The 21815-nt window shown below is 39.3% G+C and overlaps 1 protein-coding gene across 1 annotated transcript in view; it reads right to left on the bottom strand.

Annotated features, from left to right (window-relative positions):
• Window positions 1-21815, bottom strand: part of UGGT2 (UDP-glucose glycoprotein glucosyltransferase 2) — a 251160-nt gene that overhangs the window by 117668 nt on the left and 111677 nt on the right. The window contains exons 16-20 of the mRNA XM_003832030.4: window positions 17706-17840; window positions 14660-14824; window positions 4999-5122; window positions 4814-4912; window positions 3476-3570 (exon numbers count right to left, since the gene is read on the bottom strand). Of these exons, the coding sequence (XP_003832078.1) occupies window positions 3476-3570; window positions 4814-4912; window positions 4999-5122; window positions 14660-14824; window positions 17706-17840 (618 nt within the window). The remainder of the gene's footprint in view (window positions 1-3475; window positions 3571-4813; window positions 4913-4998; window positions 5123-14659; window positions 14825-17705; window positions 17841-21815) is intronic.

Here is a 21815-nt window from a genome sequence, read left to right on the forward strand (position 1 = left end):
CACAAAACCAGAAAATCAAATGCTGCGTGTTCTCACTTATGTGGGAGCTAAACAATGGATACTCAGGGACACAAATATGGGAGTAGACACTGGGGACTACAAAAGGGGATGGGAAGGGAGAAAGGGGGGCCACGAGAGTTGAAAAACTACCTATCAGGTACTATGTTTACTACTTGGACAACAGAATCATTAGAAGCTCCAGCCTCAGCATCACACAATATGCCCATGTAACAAATCTCCACACGTACCCCTGGAATCAAAGCTAAAAATAAATAAAGTCATATTGAAAGAAAAATTTTCCCTATAACTACTTATCAAATAAATACAAATAAGAAGCCATCTTTGGCCAGGCACAGTGGCTCACGCCTGTAATCTCAGCACTTTGGGAAGCTGAGGCAAGTGGATCACTTGAACTCAGGAGTGTGACACCAGCGTGGATGACATGGCAAAACCCCTGTCTCTACAAAAAATACAAAAATTTGCTGGGTGTGATGGCATGCACCTGCAGTCCCAAGCTGCCCAGGAGGCTGAGGTGGGAGGATTGCTTGAGCCCAGGAGTTGGGTGCTGTGGTGAGCCGAGATCACACCATTGTACTCCAGCCTCAATGACAGAGCGAGACCCTGTCTCAAAAAACAAAACAAAATAAAACAAAACAAAACAAAACAAAAAAATTTAAAAAAAGAAACTCTCTTTGTTTTTAAATTGGCAGAAAGAATTAGGTATAACAAAAATCAAGACTTTCAACACTGTGATGTGACAGATCCTCTCAAAAACTATGAAAATTAACAGCCATTTGGAAAGTCATTTGTTAAAAATTATCGGGAGTCTAAAAATGTTAATAACCCTTATATTCAGTACGTTCTTTCCTTCACTGACTAATTAATGGGGTCTCACTCTATTACCCAGGCTAGAGTGCAATGGTGTGATCACAGCTCACTGTAGTCTCAAACTCCTGGGCTCAAGTGATCCTCCCACCTCAGCCTCTCAAATAACTGGGACTACAGGCGTGCATCACCACACCTGGCTAATTGTTTTAAAAAAAATTTTTTTTAGAGACAGAGTCTTGTTATGTTGCCCAGACTGGGCTTGAACTCCTGGCCTCATGCAAACTTCCCATCTCAGCCACGTGATTAGCTGGGATTACAGGCATGAGCCACCATGCCTGGCTCAGCATATTCTTTTTTTTTTTTTTTGAGATGGAGTCTCACTCTGTCAACCAGGCTGAAGTGCAATGGTGTGATCTTGGCTCACTGCAACCTCCGCCTCCCGGGTTCAAGGGATTCTCCTGCCTCAGCCTCGCCAGTAGCTGGGATTACAGGCATGTGCCATCACGCCCAGCAAATTTTGTATTTTTAGTGGAGACAAAGTCATTTTTAATAAACTATTCTCAGAGGTAATAAAAAATAAGATAAGCTACACATTCAAAATTATTTATGACTGCATTAATACCAACAGTAGCAAAAAAACAAAACCACCTGAATTTTCAATGTTACTAAATATTTCCATGTAGACAGTTTATTATGTATCCATTTGAATTCTTGTTGACACAACATTGTTTAACATTGTAAGAAAATAATTTTGATAAAACTGTAAGTGATAATTTCAACCATGTAAAAATAAATATAAAAAACCCAGAAAGGAAATACACCTAAACATTAAAATAGGTTTTATGGGTGATTACTTTTTCTTCCTTGTTAGTCTTTGATTTTATGTACTTCTGATTTTCTATAAGGAACATGTGATAAATAACCAGAAAAAATGTAAAATACTTGGGTGAAAGAAAAACTACAATGAAATGATGATTTGATTAGACAACGATTATCTTTTTTCAATTTTTATATTTCCAACAGATAGCATTTTGGGATCCAAAATTATTTCTTGTCATCATGATTATTGCACTTCATATATTACAGTGTTTTTAGTTTGTGGTTCTAATGATACTTGGGTTTTGAAAATCTTTGGGACAATGAAAATAATCATCCATCCTATAAGGAATAAACAATTATTAAAAGATAGCACTTCTGAAAGTTATAGAAGAAGCAACTAAATCAAGAGAAAGTTATCTGCTAGACACATTGAAACAACTGGGGAAAGGGAGTTTGTGAGCCTCTGAAAGAATATACACACCCAGAACCGCTTGAGAAGAAACAGCAGGCAAAAGTTAATTTCTCCCAATAGATTTAATAGATCCCAAACAGCTTTTTTTTTTTTTTTTTTTTGAAATTTTCCGGTCTGCAGGCTACTGAGTAAAGCCTAAATGCATTCTGACATGGTCTAATATGAAATAAAAATGCTTAATTTAAGAAGTATTATTTATTCTTAACGTGGTAGCTAGTCCCCAAGATGGCCCCAACGATCCCCATCTCTGGTATTCATGCCCTGTAAAGCACCTTTCATACTGAATAGAAGTTATTTGCTTAACAAACAGAAAACACTGTGTGTAACTTTTGAGGCTAGATTATAAATGACATTGTGGCTCAGTCTTTATCTCTTTACGCTTGTTCTGGAAAAAGGAAGCTGCCACGTTGTGAGGGCACTTAAGTAACACCAAAAACAGGTCTATGTGGCAATGGAATGAAGCACTCTGCTAAAAGCCAGTGAAACACTGAGGACTCCTGCAGTGGCATGTAAGTGAGTCATCTTAGAAGCTTGTCCTCCTGCTCCAGTGAAGGCTTCGGATCACTGCAACTATAACCAAAATCTTAAATATAGCCTTATAAGAGAATCTAAGGTAGAATCACTCAGGTAAATTGCTCCTAAATTCTTGAACCTCAGAAACTGTTAAGATAAATGTTCACTGTTTACCACCAAGTGGTAATTTGTTATACAGCAATAAATTTATACTTAGCTAATATAAAAACAATTTCATAAAATATTTTGGTTTATGTTTCTTATTTTTTATCTAGATAAACTTATACATTAACTTAGAAATACAGACAGTTATGAAAGACTACTTTTATATACAGAAACATATCCTCTTGAAGTATACTGGTTTATAATCAATAACAAGAAATTTAATGTTGACTTAAGGCTTAAAATATTCTTCAGTGAGATAAATTTACTTAGTTTTTCTTAAATAATCAGGGAAAGAAAATGCTGCTTAATTATGTGACCAAAAATTGCTATTACTAGCTATTGTTGGTAAATAGTGGATTTCGGGTCACTGAAGTGGTGGTAGGGTCTAGAGTTACTTACTTTGTTTAATACCCTATTTGTAATCAATATGTGGTATGTGTATGTCTGATCACAAGGACTACCAGAGAACATATGTCACGAGTCATAGAAAACAGGTAGGTTTTTCTTTTCCTGAGCAAAGTTACCTGTTTTACATGAAGACTAAATCTGAATTCCTTCCTCAGTCTACTTAACTGAAACATTAACATGGAGGGGAAAATATTTAATGTATGTTCTTCATATTGCTTTCCTTAAATTGAAATAAATTAAAATTGTTAGTAAGAATATCTAGGTACTCACCATGTGCTTTAACGCATTAAAAAGAAGTTTTCTCCCAGAAGGCTTATCAAAATCTGCAATAATCCAGAGAGTGACTGCAGAAATTATACTGTCATCTGAAAGTTTCAAACAGTTTACTCAAATTAACTTTTTTTTTTTAAATAAAAGCAGGGGAACATTTGCAGTTAACACATTAAAAAAAATTAATATTTCTGAAAAGCAAAGATTGTTAAAATTTTTTGTGTGAATGTATATATGCAAGTACATATATATATACACATACAAAAATAAATACATATAAAATTACATATAAAAATGCTACAAGGGTAATTCATTATACAAGCTTATATAAAGCTTCCAGTTAAAAGAGTAACTCATTATATAAGCTTATATAAAACTCCCAGTGTTGGTAAGCAAATCTGCCTTCTAGCAACATTTGTTTAAAAAAAAAAAAATTTATGTCCCAAATATATGTAAAACCGTAACAATCAAGCTTATTAGTAGATATAGAAAACAGCAATATGTAGCCAGACTCCTTTATGAACATAAAATCATGGAATCTGTTAGACAGTAATCCAGGAGCCATCTGGTAGAAACTCGGATTTAATTTACAGCATTTACAAGAACTGGTTGTGTGGCCTTTGCTTTAAATCTCTCTCCTATATAAAAGTTTGCCCCTTACAACATAGTTCATTCCATCTGTTTAATGAACTCTCACTGTCAGAAAATTACCACTTCTCTACTGAGACCAAAATCGCCTTCTTTAATCTTTTACTCATTGGCTCTTGTTTTTATTTCTAGAGCAAAGCAGGCCAAACAAAACAAAGCAAAACAAAAACCACCAAATTCGAATTATATTCATCTATCTGAACAGTTAATTGTACCCTAACAAATCTACGGTCCCACTGCAGACTTCTCAGTTTGGCTAAATCCTTTTTCCCAAGTGTGTTACTATCTTGGTCTCCTCTCTCTTCTGGTTGTAACCCCTACCTTAAGCAAAATATCTGCATGTTATTTAATCAGAATGCAGAAGAATTATTATCTTCTCTGATCTGGTAATTGTACTTTTCTTTATACATTATAAGATAGTTTACATAGTACTGAAAAGATTTTATTCTTTTCTTAAAAAGGTGAAAATAGTTTGTTTAAAAAAGGCAAAAATAAGATAAACAAAGTTAGAATAGAAGGCATTGTTTTCTCAGCACACGTTAAATACTAAAAAATTTACAAACTCTAAAATTGAAATCTAGGCCTCTACTCAAAAATAGCAACATATTAAAATTTATTATACAACTGCCTTATGAAGATTACAAGTTTCTATCACTTTAAGAATTCAGGTAAATAAAATATGCTTATTACCGTCTTGGGTTAAATAATACATGTTCTTTGCAATTACAGCACTCTTATCTTGTGAATCCAAGAAAAAGAAAGTAGAGAAATCTTCAACATCAGCAGTTACTGAAAAATTTCAAATTAAATGTTAAATATAAATAAAGAATTCACAACTCAATAAACATTTGTAGAACAGTATAGGATTATTTTACCTGATGTAGATATTAAATTGAGGTACTGCTGGTTAGTACGCAAAATCAAAGAATTTATACGGGGTACAACATTATTCCTATCCATTAGAAAATCAATTGCATTCGTGTGATCATTTAATGTGCCCTAAAAAAACAAAAATGTTATTTAGATAATACAGGCAATTTATATCCATGTTTCAAAAATTATGCAGATAACACAAAGATTACTTAATCAAAAATAAATAAGCAATTCAGAATTATTACAATACTTTTTTTTTATTATTATTATTCAGTTTGGTAAACATTTAATGAGCTCTGTCTCAGGTGTTGGCAATTTCACTTTACAACCAGAATCATGGTAGTAACCATTTCTTGAGCACCTATTGTGAGCAGGACAATTCTCATTGATTAACTCACTGAATTTTTTTGTTTGTTTTTTTGTTGTTTTTAAAAATTTTTTTAGTATTTATTGATCATTCTTGGGTGTTTCTCGGAGAGGGGGATTTGGCGGGGTCACAGGACAATAGTGGAGGGAAGGTCAGCAGATAAACATGTGAACAAAGGTCTCTGGTTTTCCTAGGCAGAGGGCCCTGCCGCCTTCCGCAGTGTTTGTGTCCCTGGGTACTTCAGATTAGGGAGTGGTGATGACTCTTAACGAACATGCTGCCTTGAAGGATCTGTTTAACAAAGCACATCTTGCACCGCCCTTAATCCATTTAACCCTTAGTGGACACAGCACATGTTTCAGAGAGCACGGGGTTGGGGGTAAGGTTATAGATTAACAGCATCCCAAGGCAGAAGAATTTTTCTTAGTACAGAACAAAATGGAGTCTCCTATGTCTACTTCTTTCTACACAGACACAGTAACGATCTGATCTCTCTTTCTTTTCCCCACATATCCCCCTTTTCTATGCCACAAAACCACCATCGTCATCATGGCCCGTTCTCAATGAGCTGTTGGGTACACCTCCCAGATGGGGTGGTGGCCAGGCAGAGGGGCTCCTCACGTCCCAGATGGGGTGGCCGGGCAGAGGCGCCCCCCACCTCCCGGACAGGGCGGCTGGCCGGGCGGGGGCTGCCCCCTACCTCCTGGACGGGGCTGCTGGCTGGGCAGGGGCTGCCCCCCACCTCCCCGACGGGACGGCTGGCCGGGCGAGGGCTGCCCCCCACCTCCCGGACAGGACGGCTGGCCGGGCGGGGGCTGCCCCCCACCTCCCGGACGGGACGGCTGCCGGGCGGAGACGCTCCTCACTTCCTGGACGGGGCGGCTGCCGGGCGGAAGGGCTCCTCACTTCTCAGACGGGGCGGCTGCCGGGCGGAGGGGCTCCTCACTTCTCAGACGGGGCAGCCGGTCAGAGACGCTCCTCACCTCTCAGACGGGGTGGCGGCAGGGCAGAGACACTCCTCAGTTCCCAGACGGGGTCGCGGCCGGGCAGAGGCGCTCTTCACAGCCCAGACGGGGCGGCGGGGCAAAGGCGCTCCCCACATCCCAGAAGGTGGGCAGCCGGGCAGAGAAGCTCCTCACTTCCTAGACGGGGTGGCGGCCGGGCAGAGGCTACAATCTCGGCACTTTGGGAGGGCAAGGCAGGCGGCTGGGAGGTGGAGGTTGTAGTGAGCCGAGATCATGCCACTGCACTCCAGCCTGGGCAACATTGAGCACTAAGTGAGCGAGACTCCATCTGCAATCCCGGCACCTCGGGAGGCCGGGGCTGGCAGATCACTCGCGGTCAGGAGCTGGAGACCAACCCGGCCAACACAGTGAAACCCCGTCTCCACCAAAAAATACAAAAACCAGTCAGGCGTGGCAGCGCGCGCCTGCAATCCCAGGCACTAGGCAGGCTGAGGCAGGAGAATCAGGCAGGGAGGTGGCAGTGAGCCAAGATGGCGGCAGTACAGTCCAGCCTCGGCTTGGCATCAGAGGGAGACGAGGGGGAGGGGGAGGGGGAGGGAGAATACATTTCCTTGTAAAAATTACAACTTTTTCCAATTAAGCAATTTTAGATGCAATTATGCCTAAGATAAATTTAATTAAACATATTTTTTAAGAATTTCAGCTTTTATTTTAGATTCGAGGGTACACATGCAGATTGGTTACAACACAGGTGTATCATGTAATGCTGAAGTTGGGGTTATGACTGATCCCATTACCCAGGTAGTTAGCATAGTACCAGATAGTTTTCCAACCCTTCCCCCACTTTTTCCTTCCCTCTCCCCTCTAGAAATCCCCAGCGTCTCTTGCTGCCATCTTTATGTCTATGAGTACCGAATGTTTAGCTCCCACTCATAAGAGAGAACATGCAGTGTTTGGTTTCCTGTTTCTGTGTTAGTTTGCTTGGCCTCCAGCTGAGTCCATGTTGCTCCAAAGGGGACGATTTCATTTTTAATGGCTGCATAGTATTCCATGGTGTATATATGCACCACATTTTCTTTAACCAATCCACCACTGATGGACACCTAGGCTGATTCTTCATCTTTGCTATTATGAATAGCGCTGCAGTGAACATACATGTGTCTTTTTGGTAGAACGATTTATTTTCCTTTGGAGATGTACCCAGTAATGGGATTGCTGGGTTGAATGGTAGTTCTGTTTTAAGTTCTTTGAAACATCTACAAACTGCTTTCCAAAGGGGCTGAACTAATTTACATCCCCACTAACAGTGTATATGCGTTCCCCTTCCTCCTCAGCCTCACCAGCATCTGTTGTTTGTTCACTTAATAACAGCCATTCTAAATGGTACGAGATGGTGTCTCCTTTTGGTTTTGATTTGCACTTCTCTAAGGATTAGTAGTGTTGAACATTTCTTTATATGCTTGTTGGCTGCCTGCGTGTCTTCTTTTGAGAAGTACCTGTTAATGTCATTTGCCTACTTTTTAATGGGGTTATTTATTCTTTGCTTGATTTATTTGCTACTTATGGATATTAGAACTTTGTCGGATATATAGTTTGTGAATATTTTCTGTATATTCTGTAGGTTGTCTGTTTACTCTGTTGCGAGTTTCTTTTGTTGTACTCTTTAATTAATTAGGTCCCACTCGTCAAATTTTTGTTTTTGATGCAATTGCTTTTGAGATCTTAGCCATAAATTCTTCCCCAAGACTGATGTCCAGAACGGTGTTTCCTAGGTTTTCTTCTAGAATTCTTATAGTTTTAAGTCTTATACTTAACTGTTTAATCCATCTTGTTGTTAAGTTTTGAACGTGGTGAAAAGTAGGGGTCCAGTTTTGTTTGCATATGGCTAGCCAACTATCCTAGGACCATTTATTGAATCGAGGATCCTTTTCCTACTAATTTTCGTCAACTTTTCAAAGCTAAAATGTTTGTAGGTGTGTGGCTTTATTTCTGGGTTCTCTATTCTGTTCCATTAGTCTATGTGTCTATTTTTGTACCAGTACCATGCTGCTCTGGTTACTGTAGCCTCATAGTGTACTGTGAAGTTGGGTAATACTGTGTCCAGAATTGGTGGGTTCTTGACCACACTGACTTCAAGAATAAAGCTGTGGACCCTCGCGGTGAGTGTTACAGTTCTTAAAGATGGAGTGTCCAGAGTTTGTTCCTTCTGATGTTCAGATGTGTTCGGGGTTTTCTCCTTCTGGTGGGTTGGTGGTCTCGCTGGCTTCAGGAGTGAAGGTGCAGACTTTTATGGTGAGTGTTACAGCTCTCAAAGGCAGCATGGACCCAAAGACTGAGCAGCAGAAAGATTTACTCCACAGAGCAAAAGAACAAACCTCCCACAGCATGGAAAGGGACCCAAGCGGGTTGCCACGGCTGGCTTGGGCAGCCTGCTTTTATTCCCTTATCTGGCCCCACCCACATCTTGCTGATTGGTCCATTCTACAGAGAGCTGATTGGTCTGTTTTACAGAGAGCTGATTGGTTTTGACAGGGTGCTGATTGGTGTGTTTACAATCCCTGAGCTAGCCACAAAAGTTCTCCAAGTCCCCACTAGATGAGCTAGACACAGAGCACTGATTGGTGCATTTACAAACCTCCAGCTAGACACAGGGTACTGATTGGTGTGTTTACAAATCTTGAGCTAGACACAGAGCGCTGATTGGTGTATTCACAATCCCTCAGCTACACATAAAGGTTCTCCAAGTCCCCACTAGACTCTGGAGCCCAGGGGCTTCACCTAGTGGATCCCACACCTGGGCCGCAGGGGGAGCTGCCCGCCAGTCCCGCACCTTGCACCGGCACTCCTCAGCCCTTGAGCGGTCAATGGGACTGGGCGCCGCGGAGCAGGAGGCAGCGCTCGTCGGGGAGGCTCGGGCTGCGCAAGATCCCACGGTGCCGGGGCAGGGTGGGGTGGGGTGGGGGTGGGGGGGAGGCTCAGGCATGGCAGGCTGCGGGTCCCAAGCCCTGACCCAGGGGGAGGCAGATGAGGCAGCGAGAATTCGAGCACAGTGCTGGCCCAGCGCACCCTCTGTAGCTGCTGGCCCGGGTGCTAAGCCCCTCACTGCCCGGGCCGGCAGCGCCCGCCGGCCTCTCCGAGTGCAGGGCCTGCTGAGCCCACGCCCACCCGGAACTCGCGCTGGCCCGTGAACGTGGCGTGGAGCCCTGGTTCCCGCCCGCGCCTCTCCCTCCACACCTCCCCGCAAGCAGAGGGAGCCGGCTCCGGCCTTGGACAGCCCAGAGAGGGGCCCCCACAGTGCAGTGGCAGGCTGAAGGGCTCCTCGAGCATGGCCAGAGCGGACGCCGAGGGCAAGGAGGTGCTGAGAGTGAGCAAGGGCCACCAGCACATTGTCACCTCTCAATATGATGCCTTCAGATTTGTTCTTTTTCTTGGAATTGCCTTGGCTATTTGGGCTCTTTTCTGGTTCCATATTAATTTTAGAATAGTATTTTCCAATTCTGTGAATAATGACATTGGCAGTTTGATATGAATAGCATTAAATCTGTAGATTGTGTTGGGCAGTATGGCCATGTTAACAATATTTAGTCTTCCAATCCGTGAGCATGGAATGTTTACCCATTTGTTTGCATAATATATGATTACTTTCAGCAGTGTTTAGTAATTATCCTTGTAGAGATCTTTCACCTCCTTAGTTAGCTGTATTCCTAGGTATTTTGTGTGTGTGTGTGTGTGTGTGTGTGTGTGTGTGTGTGTGTGTGTGTGTATGGCTATTGTAAATGGGACTGCATTCTTGATTTGGCTCTCAGCTTGAATGTTATTGGTCTATAGAAATGCTACTGATTGCTGTGCATTAATTTTGAATCCTGAAACTTTACTGAAGTAATTTATCAGTTCCAGGAGTTGTCCGGTGGAGTCTTTAGGGTTTTCTAGGTGTAGAATCATATCATCAGTGAAGAGAGATACTGGACTTTACTATTTGGATGCCTTTTATTTATTGCTCTTGCCTGATTGCTCTAAGACTTCCAGTACTATGATGAATAGGAATAGTGAGACTGGGCATCCTTTTCCTGTTCCAGTTCTCAAGGGGAATGTTTCCAGCTTTTGCCTGTTCAGTATGATGTTGGTTGTGGGTTTGTCATAGATGGCGTTTATTATTTTGAGGTATGTTCCTTCAGTGCAGTTTGTTGAGGGTTTTTATCATGAAGGGATGTTTGATTTTATTGAATAATTTTTCAGCATCTATCAAAATGATCACATTTTTTGTTTTAAATTCTGTGTATGTGGTGAATGACATTTACTGATTTGTTAATGTTGAACCAACCTTTCTCAGGAGTGAAGCCTATTTGATTACGGTGAATTAATTTTTTGATATGCTGCTGGATTCAGTTTGCTAGTATTTTGTTGAGGATTTTTCCATCTATGTTCATCAATGGTACTAGCCTGTAGTTTTTTCATTGCATGTTTGCCAGGTTTTGGTATCAGGATAACACAGGTTTTGCAGAATGAGTTAGGGAGGCATTAATCACTCCTCCTTGGTTTTTTGGAATAGTTTCAGTAGGGTTGGTAACAGTTCTTCTTTGTACATCTGGCAGAATTCAGTTATGAATCCATCTGGTCCAGGGCTTTTACTGGTTGGTAGGTTTTTTATTACTGATTCAATTATGGAACTCAGTATCAGTCTGCTCAGGGTGTCAATTTCTTCCTGATTCAATCTTGGGAGACCAGGAATTTATCCATATCCTCTAGATTTTCCAGTTTGTATGCATAGAGGTCTTCTGAGGATCTTCTGTATTTCTATGGGATCAGTTGTAATGTCACCTTTGTTGCTTCTGATTGTGCTTATTTAGATCGTTTCTCCTTTTTCTGTTAATCTAGCTAGTGGTCTATCGATCTTGTCCTTTCCAAGAGCTAACTTTTGGTTTCATTGATTCACTGTATAAATTTTTGGGTCTCAATTTTGTACAATTCTGCTCTGATTTTAGTTATTTTTTTCTTCTGCTAGCTTTGAGATTAGTTCATTCTTGTTTTTCCTAATTCCTCTTGGTGTGATGTTAAGTCATTATTTTGCGATAGTTCTAAATTTTTTTGTTTTTGTTTTTTGTTTTGAGACGAAGTCTTGCTCTGTCACCTAGGCTGGAGTGCAGTGGCTGTATCTCGGCTCACTGCAAGCTCCGCCTCCCGGGTTCATGCCATTCTCCTGCCTCAGCCCCCAGAGTAGCTGGGACTACAGGCACCGGCCACCACGCCCAGCTAATTTTTTTTTGTACTTTTAGTAGAGATGGGGTTTCACCGTGTTAGCCAGGATGGTCTCGATCTCCTGACCTCATGATCCGCCCACCTCGGCCTCCCAAAGTGCTGGGATTACAGGCGTGAGCCACCGCGCCTGGTGATAGTTCTAAATTTTTGAGATAGGTGGTTAGCACTATAACTCTGAAAACTGCTTTTGCTGCATGCCAGAGATCTTGGTATGTTGTTCGTTTTCATTTATTTGAATTTTTATTATTGCTGCCTTAATTTCAGTTTACCCAAAAGTGATTTCAAAAGCAAGTTGTTTAATTTCCATGTAATTATGTAGTTTTGAGAGATGTTCTGAGTTCTGATTTCTATTTTTATTCTACTGTGGTCCATGAATATGACTGGTATGATTTTGACTTTAAAAAATTTATTGAGACTTACTTTATGGCCAAGCATGTGCTTGATCTTGGAGTATGCTCTGTGTGCAGCTGAAAAGAATAAATATTCTGTGGCTGATGGGTGGAATGTTCTGTAGATGTCTATTAGGTCTAACTGATCAGTGTCCATTTAAGTCCAGAATTTGTTAGTTTTCTGCCTTGATAATCTGTCTAACACTGTCAGTGTCTAACACACGATAGAAATGGCAAGGAGCCAGCTAAGAACTTCATGACAGGCTCAAAACCTCATGTACCAATATTAACCTTGAATATAAATGGCCTACACGCCTCACTTAAAAAGCACACAGTAGCAAGTTGGATAAAAAACAAGACTCATCTGTCTGCTGTCTTCCTCCTTCCTCAGCCTTTTGAGTAGCTGGGACTACAGGCACCCACCATGACACCTGGCTAAGTTTTAAGTTTTTTGTAGAGAGGTTTCACTGTGTTGCCCAGGCTGGTCTCAAACTCCTCAGCTCAAGCGATCCTCTTGGATTGACCTTCCAAAGTGGTGGGATTACAGGCATGAACCACCATGCCTGGCCTAAATTCTTTTTATTTTTGTCTGACTGGGTTAGTTCAACAACAGCGGGTGAGTTGAAGTCTCCCACTATTATTGCGCAGCTGCCTTAAGATTTTTCATAGGTGTGGAAGTATTTGTTTTACGAATCTGGGTGCTCCAGTGTTGGTGCATATATATTTGGGACACTTAAGTCTTCTTGTTGAACACTTTATAATTATCTATTGTTGGTTTCAAGTTTGTTTTATCTAAGAATAGCAACTCCTGGTTTTGTTTTGTTTTGTTTGCATGATAATTCTCAAACCCTTTACTTTGAGCCCGTCTCCTGTAGACAGCAGACAGATGGGTCTTGTTTTTTATCCAATTGCCACTCTGTGCCTTTTAAGTGAGGCACTTAGGCCATTTATATTCAAGGTTAATATTGGTACATGAGGTTTTGATCCTATGTGAAGTTCTTAGCTGTCTGCTTTTCAGTTTCTATGATGTGGATGCTTTATAGGGTCTGTGGGCTATGTACTTAAGTGTGTTTTTGTACCATTCTTCCATTCCCTTAAAGAGCTCTTGTAAGGCCCATTTAGTGCTAATGAATTCCTTTAGTGCTTGCTTGTCTGGGAAAGATTTTACTTCTCGTTCACTTATGAAGCTTAGTTTGACAGGATACAAAATTCTTGGTTGGAATTTCTTTTCTTTAGGAATGCTGAAAATAGACCACTGTTGTTAGTTTGATGGGGTTCCCTTCGTATGTGATCTGCCTTTTTTCTCTAGTTGCCTTTAAGATTTTTACTTCAGCACTGACCTTGGACAGTTTGGTGACTATAAGCCTTGGTGATGCTGACTTTGTATAGTATCTCACAGTGTTCTCTGAATTTCTTGTAACTGAACGTCTACTTCACTAGCAAGATTAGGGAAATTTTCTTGAATTATTCCCTCAAATATGTTTTCCTGGTTGTTTACTTTTTCTCCTTTTCTCTCAGGAATGCCAATAATTTGTAGGTTTGGTTCCTTTAACATAATCCCGTATTTCTTGAACACTTTGTTCATTTTTAAAAATTCTTTTTCTTTTCAGACAGGGTCTCGCTCTGTCATCCAGGCTAGAGTGCAGTGGCATGATCATGACTTACTGCAGCCTCCATCTCCTAGGCTCAAGTGATCCTCTTGCCTCAGCCTTTCGAGCAGCTGGGACTAGAGGCACTCATCACCACACCTGGCTAAGTTTTAAGTTTTTTTGTAGAGCAGAGGTCTCACTGTGTTGCCCAGGCTGGTCTCAAACTCATCAGCTCAAGCGATCCTCTTGAATTGACCTCCCAAAGAGGTGGGATTACAGGTATAAACCACCATGCCTGACCTAAATTCTTTTTTGTTATTTTTGTCTGACTGGGTTAGTTCAAAAGACTGGTTTTCAAGCTCTGAAATTCTTTCTCCTGCTTGGTCCAGTCTATTGATAAAGCTTTCAATTGTATTTTGAAATTCCTTAAGTGATGCTTCTATAGCCTATGCATTTCTATCAGCTGATTTTACTTTGGGCTGTGTGGTTTGACCTACAAGCTAGTAGATAGCCCTTATGAGTAAAAGCCAGCTGAGGCCAACATGGCAGGGTATATACTTGATCCTTGTTACTGGGATAATCTCTCTGTTGTCTCAGGCAATGGGCTGATCTGTGGTGTGCACAGTGGTCTGGCCTCCCTGCTCAGACATGGTGGGCAAGATGGGCAGGGCCAGGCTGAGCAGGCCTGCCTACAGGTACCCCAACGGCAGGCACAAGCACCAACACTGAGGGAGAATACAGTGGGCAACCACCAGGTGTCTAGAGGTGTGCCTAGGCATGGAGCTGGGAAACCTCCTTGGCTCCAAGTTCTCTGCAGAGGGAGCGGGGTAGCCTAAACTCCTAATCGAGGACAGTGGGTGTTCCAGATTCCTGAAGATCTGCCTGGGCATGGAGTGTAAAGGGCCCCACTGCACCACAGTCTCTGCACAGGCAGGGTGGCGTGGCTTAAGCTGCTAAAAGTATCATTTAAAAAATCACTATGAAATGATCAGAATGGAAATTTTTTACCAAATCAACTTCTGTCATTAAAATAAGGTTTTAATAAAAATATCATTTATAAATATTCATCATGTATTTTCTTATAAATGCTTACCTACCAAAAAAACTTCTCTTTGTAAATATACAGATGCATCCATCATTCTTTGAAGAACAGCCATTTTTAGTTCTTTAATATTCATCTCTTCATGTTTAAAGGGTTCACCATTATAAAGAGCTTGAGGCAAAGGACCCAGGCCAGTCATCTTATAAAAGCTTGCTCCAGCCTATTCAGTTAAAAAATATCAGAATGTTAAACAAAATATGATTGTTTGAATAATAAACATAAGAAAATGGAACACCGCCACATTTTTATATGCCATAGGAAAAAACATCCATTTTGCTAACTTTATCTGTCCTTTCCAAACATTGCCTAAAGGAAAGTAATTTACCTACAAGGAGTCAAAAAACTTTTTATGTAAAGGGCCAGAGAGTAAATATTTTAGGCTTTGTGAGCCACTCAGTTTCTGACATAGTGACTCCACTCTCGTTACAGCACAAAAGCAGTCATAGACGACATATGAATAAACAAGTATGGCTGTGTCCCCAAAATATTTACAAAAACAAGCAGTGGGTGGACTTGCTGATTCTTGGTATAGAGTATGACATTTACTTAATAAAAATCCAAACATTTATCGGCATCAGAGACTTATTTATCCCTGTATTTATATGTTCAATAAACACTTATTCAATCCTGCCACCTGCATTAGGCTAGATACTGTGATTATAGAGCTGAAAGTCTTTTCTCAAGGGGTTCACATACAGACAGACAAAACACAGGCATGTAGAAGACTCTATGGGGCCCAGGAGAAGCACCTAATCAAGCTGGAGTATGGAGAGGAAGGGATCATACAGGTCTTCTTTTAGGGAGTCATACTAAAAATCTTAAAGGCTTAATAAAAATTTGCCAGGGAGATAAAGTAGAGAAAGACAGTCCAAGTGAAGAGAATATAGCAAGGGAAGTAAGAGTGTGGTATACTTATGCAATGGTAAATTCACAGTTGATATGGTTTGGCTGTGTCCCCACCCAATTCTTATCTTAAATTTTAGCTCCCACATTTCCCACATGTTGTGGGGGGACCCAGTGGGAGGTAATGAAATCATGAGGGCAGATCTTTCCCATGCTATTCTCGTGACAGTGAATATGTCTCATGAGATCTGCTGGTTTTATAAGGGGGAATTTCCCTGCACAAGTTCTCTTCTCTTGTCTGCCATCATGTGAGACATGCCTTTCACCTTCTGCCATGATTGTGAGGTTTCCCCAGCCACGTGGAACTGTAAGTCCATTAAACCACTTTCTTTTCTAAATTGCCCAGTCTCAGGTATGTCTTTATCAGCGGCGTGAAAATGGACTAATACAGCAGTGTTTACAGGGTGTGAAATATGGGGGACAGCTGTCAGATACGGAGTTAGAGAGGGGTGTAGGCAGAGGCCAGATCATGAAGGTCCTCAACATTTGAATTTTAGCTTATGAGTTAAAAAGTGACTAAATAACTCATTTGCTATCCAATACTAAGTATTATCATTATTATAGCCAACATTCTCACAAGTACTCTAGGAAGCCAAGTACTACTATTACATCAATTTTACAGATGATAAAACAGATACAGAGAGATTAAATCACTTCTTATGTTACACAGCTACAATGTTTTGGAAGTGGAATTTGCACCCAGATCTGTCTGACCAAGAGTCTGAACTCTTAACCACTGTACTATACTGTCTGTACGTTTAGTGGGTACCTACTATGTATTAGGTTTATGAATGCATGTAAATGATATGCAAACTCTCTCCTAAAGAAGCTTATAGTTTAACAAGGATAAACTCCTCCACTCCTTTCCTTCTTGGCAATGGCATCAACACTACCAGTTAGTTGTTCAGCTGAACCCTGGGAGTTACCCTTGACAATTTCTCATCTCCCCTCTACCTTATCCAATCCAGCAGCACCTGGATGGTACTTCCTAAATAATTCAAATATGTCCATTTTCTCTGCCTCCACTTCTTCCAAAAGCCTACTAGTCCATCTCACATCTCTCACCTTATGTTTCCTAATACATATCACCACACCTACTCCTCCCCACACCAACAATCCATTCTCAACAATGGAGAATGCTCTTTAGAAAAAAAATGCATGTCACTGTCACTTCACTACTTAATGCCTTTCAGGTTTTTCACTGTTGCCAAGAGCTTCTACTGACATGAGTGCATTAAATGTTGTTCACAAGACCCTGTATATTCAGACCCTTTGCTTGCCTCTCCAGCCTTACCTCCTCGACTGTACCCTATAACACAGGAACAACATATGCTTTCAATCTACACAGTAGCAACATCAGCTTCTCTCAATTCCTTTACATCTCAGAACACAACATTTTTCTCTGACTGGAATGTTAATCTCTTACAATCCCCTTGTTTTCTTTTGTCTAACTTTTCCTCCTGCTTCAGGATTCTGCTTAAATATCACTTCTTCAGAAAAGTATTCCTTATCCCCATGCCCCAGAGCATTCCTCTTTCATTCAATGTGTTGCGTATTTGGTGAGTCCCTTCTAATGAAGGCTCCTATACATTAATTTTTGGAATTTCTTTGTACTATTTCTCTTTCTCTGAAAATTTCTTTGAGTTGTTGCCTTTTTTTTTTTTTTTTTTTTTTTTGGCTCTTTCCGAATCTTCTGGGTTGAGTCTCTAATTGTTCACCTTTTAAAAAATGACAAGTAAAAAATATATATGTTTATGATATATGACATTTTGATATTAATATACATTGTGGAATAGCTAATAAAGCTAATTATCATATGCATTACCTCATATACTTCTCATATTTTGTGGTGAGAATCCTTAAAATGTACTTAGTAATTTCAAGTATAAAATATGTCATTAACTACAGTCACCACCATGTACAATAGATCTCTTGAACTTATTTCTCTAGTCTAACTGAAATTTTGTATCCTTTGACCAATATCTCCCCAATTCTGCCATCCCCAGCCTCTGGTAACCCCCATTTTACTCTGTTTCTGTGAGTCTGACTTTTTTTAAAGATTCTACATGAGTAGAGATCATGTGGTGTTTGTCTTTCTGTGCCTGGCCTACTCCACTTAACATAATGTCCCAACTTACCTTTCTTTCTCCATCATATTTAGAATGAATTCCCAAAATATCCCAAATATTAGCATGAGGAAATGTATTTTGGAGAACACTCTTCACATTGTCCACAGTGAGTATATTTTGATCCTTCTTCACTTTTTGGTACATCTGTGAAAATTTAGATATTATAATTAATTTTCTTCTTATAGCAATTAGTTTTCTTTTTTTTCCTTAGCATGCAGATAGATTTTTATTTTGTAAGTTCAAAATATACTAACTACATATACACACATACCACATAAAAATAATTTTAACCATATATCATCTTCTAATAAAGATGGTTTTAAAATATTCTATAGTTTTCAAAAATATAACAAATTTATGTTTTGCTCTATTTTGATGAAACCAGACACCATTATTCTTAATAAAATAATGATTACCTTTTTTAATGTATGTATAATATATTCTAATATGACATTTCAGAAATGCTTTCATTTTTTATTGCTTTTCTGTAATTTTTTTCTTTTTCTTTTTTTTTTTTTTTTGAGACAGGGTCTTACCATTGACTAGGCTGGAATGCAGTGGTGTGATCATGGCTCACTGCAGCTTCAACCTCCCAGCTCAAGCAATCCTCCCACCTAGCCCCCTGGGTAGCTGGGACTACAGGAACTTGCCACCACACCTGGCTAGATTTTTTGGTATTTTTTGTAAAGATGGGGTCTTGCCATGTTGCTCAGGCTGGTCTCAAACACCTGGGCTCAAGCAATCCACCTCCTGCGGCCTCCCGAAGGGCTGGGCTTACAGGAACTTGCCACCACATCTGGATAAATTTTTTTGTATTTTTTGTAAAGACAGGGTCTTGCCATGTTGCTCAGGCTGGTCTCAAACACCTGGGCTCAAGCAATCTACCTGCCTCGGCCTCCCAAATAGTTGAGACTACAGGCATGAGCCACCATGCCAGGCCTTACTAGTAAGTATTCTGACTAAACTTTCTCTGCACCTCTACTCTTCCCCAGTCTCAAATATTCTAAACACACTTGTAGAATGTAAGCTGTTATTCTTTTTATCTTTTCTCATTTCTTTCTTTAATAAGTACTTAGAGATCCTCTATGACCCAGGTGCTGTTTTAGGTTTTGCACCAAGAGAGATGGCATCTCTTGAGTAGACGACTAAGCTGAGACATAAATATGAACACTGAGCTAGCATTAAGACATTCTGGGGAAAGAAACTTATAAGCAGAAGGAACAAGTAGTAAGTACAAACACTATTAAGCAGCATTTGATATATCACTGAAGAATATTGCTTTTGGTCCCAATTTACTTATGTCATTATTGCCAAACATAATCTTCATATTGTGGCTAAAATGATCCCCATGTTATATTCCTCACAGTAAGTAATTAGTATTCTTTGCTCTCCCTTTATCACTGTAAACTTTGTACCCTATTCCTTTAAGCAGCAGCACAGGTATGTAATTAGACTGAAGAGTTTCATTTTATGAGTTTTTCAATTTAGGGGCAAGTTTTCTCCTCCTATCAAAGTAGAACATAATGTGATCATAACTCAAAAGAAGTGAAAAGTTCAATCTTCTGTAAAACATAAATGGAGGTAAACTTTGTACCCTATTCCTTTAAGCAGCAGCACAGGTATGTAATTAGACTGAAGAGTTTCATTTTACGAGTTTTTCAATTTAGGGGCAACTTTTCTCCTCCTATCAAAGTAGAACATAATGTGATCATAACTCAAAAAAAGTGAAAAGTTCCATCTTTTGTAAAACATAAATGGAGATCACAAAAATGAGACTCTGAATAAAGCAAAAGATAAACGAAAAGTCATTCAGATTAGTCATTTTACTAACTAGTCACCTGAAAATATTAGATACTCATAAAATAAGGTAGTCAGAATGCCTCACGTAAGTTACTCAGACATATCAACTCAATCCTCTTACACATTTTTAAATTTTAAAAATTATTTTGTAACTTGGTAAGCAAAGAGGAATACACATAACATACACATTATGAGGCATAAATAACAAAATAAACAATTCTTATGAATAAACCATGTAACATAAGAAATGGAACATCACCAATGCCATGAAGTACAACTTCTCTCCCAATCCCATTTCCTTGTGCTTCAGGAGATGCAAGCATTGTTTTGAATTTGCATTTATCATTCCCTTTCCTTTTTGAATTCTAGAGTTTTATGCGAATAAGTATTCCCATACTTAGTTTTGTTTGCTTCTGAGCTTTAAGAAGTATATGGTATGGTGTTAGTCTTCTATGACTCCATTATGTTTCTAATACATCCATGCTCTTGCATATGATATTTCATTCTAATATGCCAAATTCTACTTATCTATTTTGCTACTGATATGTATATTTGTGTCATTTTTATCATAGTTTGTTGCTATTCTGAATGATTCTGCTAACAATAGCCTCCTAAGGTGCAGGTACAAGAGCTTCTCTTAGGGTGAGGGGGTGTGTGTGTGTGTGTGTGTGTGTGTGTGTGTTGTCTGTAGGAAATGTGGAAATTTAACTTCAAATAGTGAATTATTATCAGATTGTTTTTCAGTGTGGCTCTGCCAGTTTAGATTCCTACAGGCAGGGTAGCAATGTAAAGGCATTCCATTGCTCTACATTCTCATTAACAAATGATACCTTCAGCTTTCTTAATTCCTGCCAAATTACAGGGTATAAAATAATCTTGTGGTCGTAGTCTTTATTTGCATTTTTCAAATTTGTAAGATAATTATCTTGTTTAGTTACCATTAATGGTAATAAATATTTACCACCAATAATTTCAGTATATTTTTATTTACCATTAATGCATCCTCTATTTTAAAAGTTATTTTATGCATTTCTCCACTTGGGTCATTGGTATTTTTCTTTTTGAATTGTAGGAAATGTTTACATCTCATGGAATATAAATATTTTATTGGCCATATGTATTGTAAATACTTCTCCTGCTTATAACATTTTCCCCTATTTTTTAATGACATATTTTAATGGGCACTGGTTTTCATTTGTAATTTAGCTGAAATTATCAGTATTTTCCTGCAGACTTAGAGCTTTTTAAGTTTTATCTAGGAAACCCTTACCTTGAGGTCCTAACTTCTAAATGTTTTAAAGTTTTGTTTTCCACACTTACATTTTTAAGCTAACTCAAATGATTTTTACACAAGGTGTAAAGTCTTATTTACTTGCATTGGTATAGCCACTGTTGAACCACAGTTGTTGTAAGTCCACTCCCATTTACTGTAATGTCACTTCTGTATTCTTAAGTTTTGGGACCCCCACGTTCTTTTGATAGATATGTCTTTCCCTGAACCAATACCACAAACTTTATACATCTTATTACCTGGTATGACAAGTCCCATCACTTTATCCTTCAAAGTCTCACCCATTTTGAGTCTTCATTCTTCCATATAAATTTTAAAATAAAACATCACATTTCACAAAAATCCCCAAAATTCCACTTTGGTCGGAAATGCATTGAATTTATAAATCACTTGCAGAAAACAATATAATTATGAAGTGAAATATTTCTATTGATAAACATGGTAGAGCTTTTCATTCATTTAGGTAAACTTTCATGGCTATAATTCCAAATTTTGTCCACAAAACTGACCTTCCCCGCAGCCCCCAGGTTTCCTAAGTATCTTTTATTTGCTTGCTCTTGTCATTGTAAATGTAGGAGTCATTACAGAAAGTACTCTCATGAGGATAAGGATTGTTGGCTATATATGTTATTAATTTATCCAAGCACCTAAAACAGGGTGTGGTATGTAGTAGGCATTTAATAAAACTGATGAAAATAATTAATAAATATTTGTTGTTAGAAGAGAGAAAAGCAACTGATATTAGTATACTGATCTCATATCCAGTTACTTTACTAACCTCCTGTGTCAAATCTCACAATCAATGGATTCTTTTGAGTCTCCTCTGTAGGCAACTCTGGAATTTTAAATAAAAATTTGTTTCTTTTAAATATTTTAAATGAGTATTTCCTTTACTTATCTTATTGCACTGACTAGAACTTGAGGATTATACTTGAAGTGTTGACAGTGGGTACCTTATCTTTTTCCATTTTTAAAAACAATGCTTTCTATCATTTTACTGCTAAGATGTGCTGTCATCAATTAACAAA

Source organism: Pan paniscus, chromosome 14, assembly GCF_029289425.2.
Source record: "Pan paniscus chromosome 14, NHGRI_mPanPan1-v2.0_pri, whole genome shotgun sequence".
In the NCBI taxonomy this organism is placed as follows: Eukaryota; Metazoa; Chordata; class Mammalia; order Primates; family Hominidae; genus Pan; species Pan paniscus.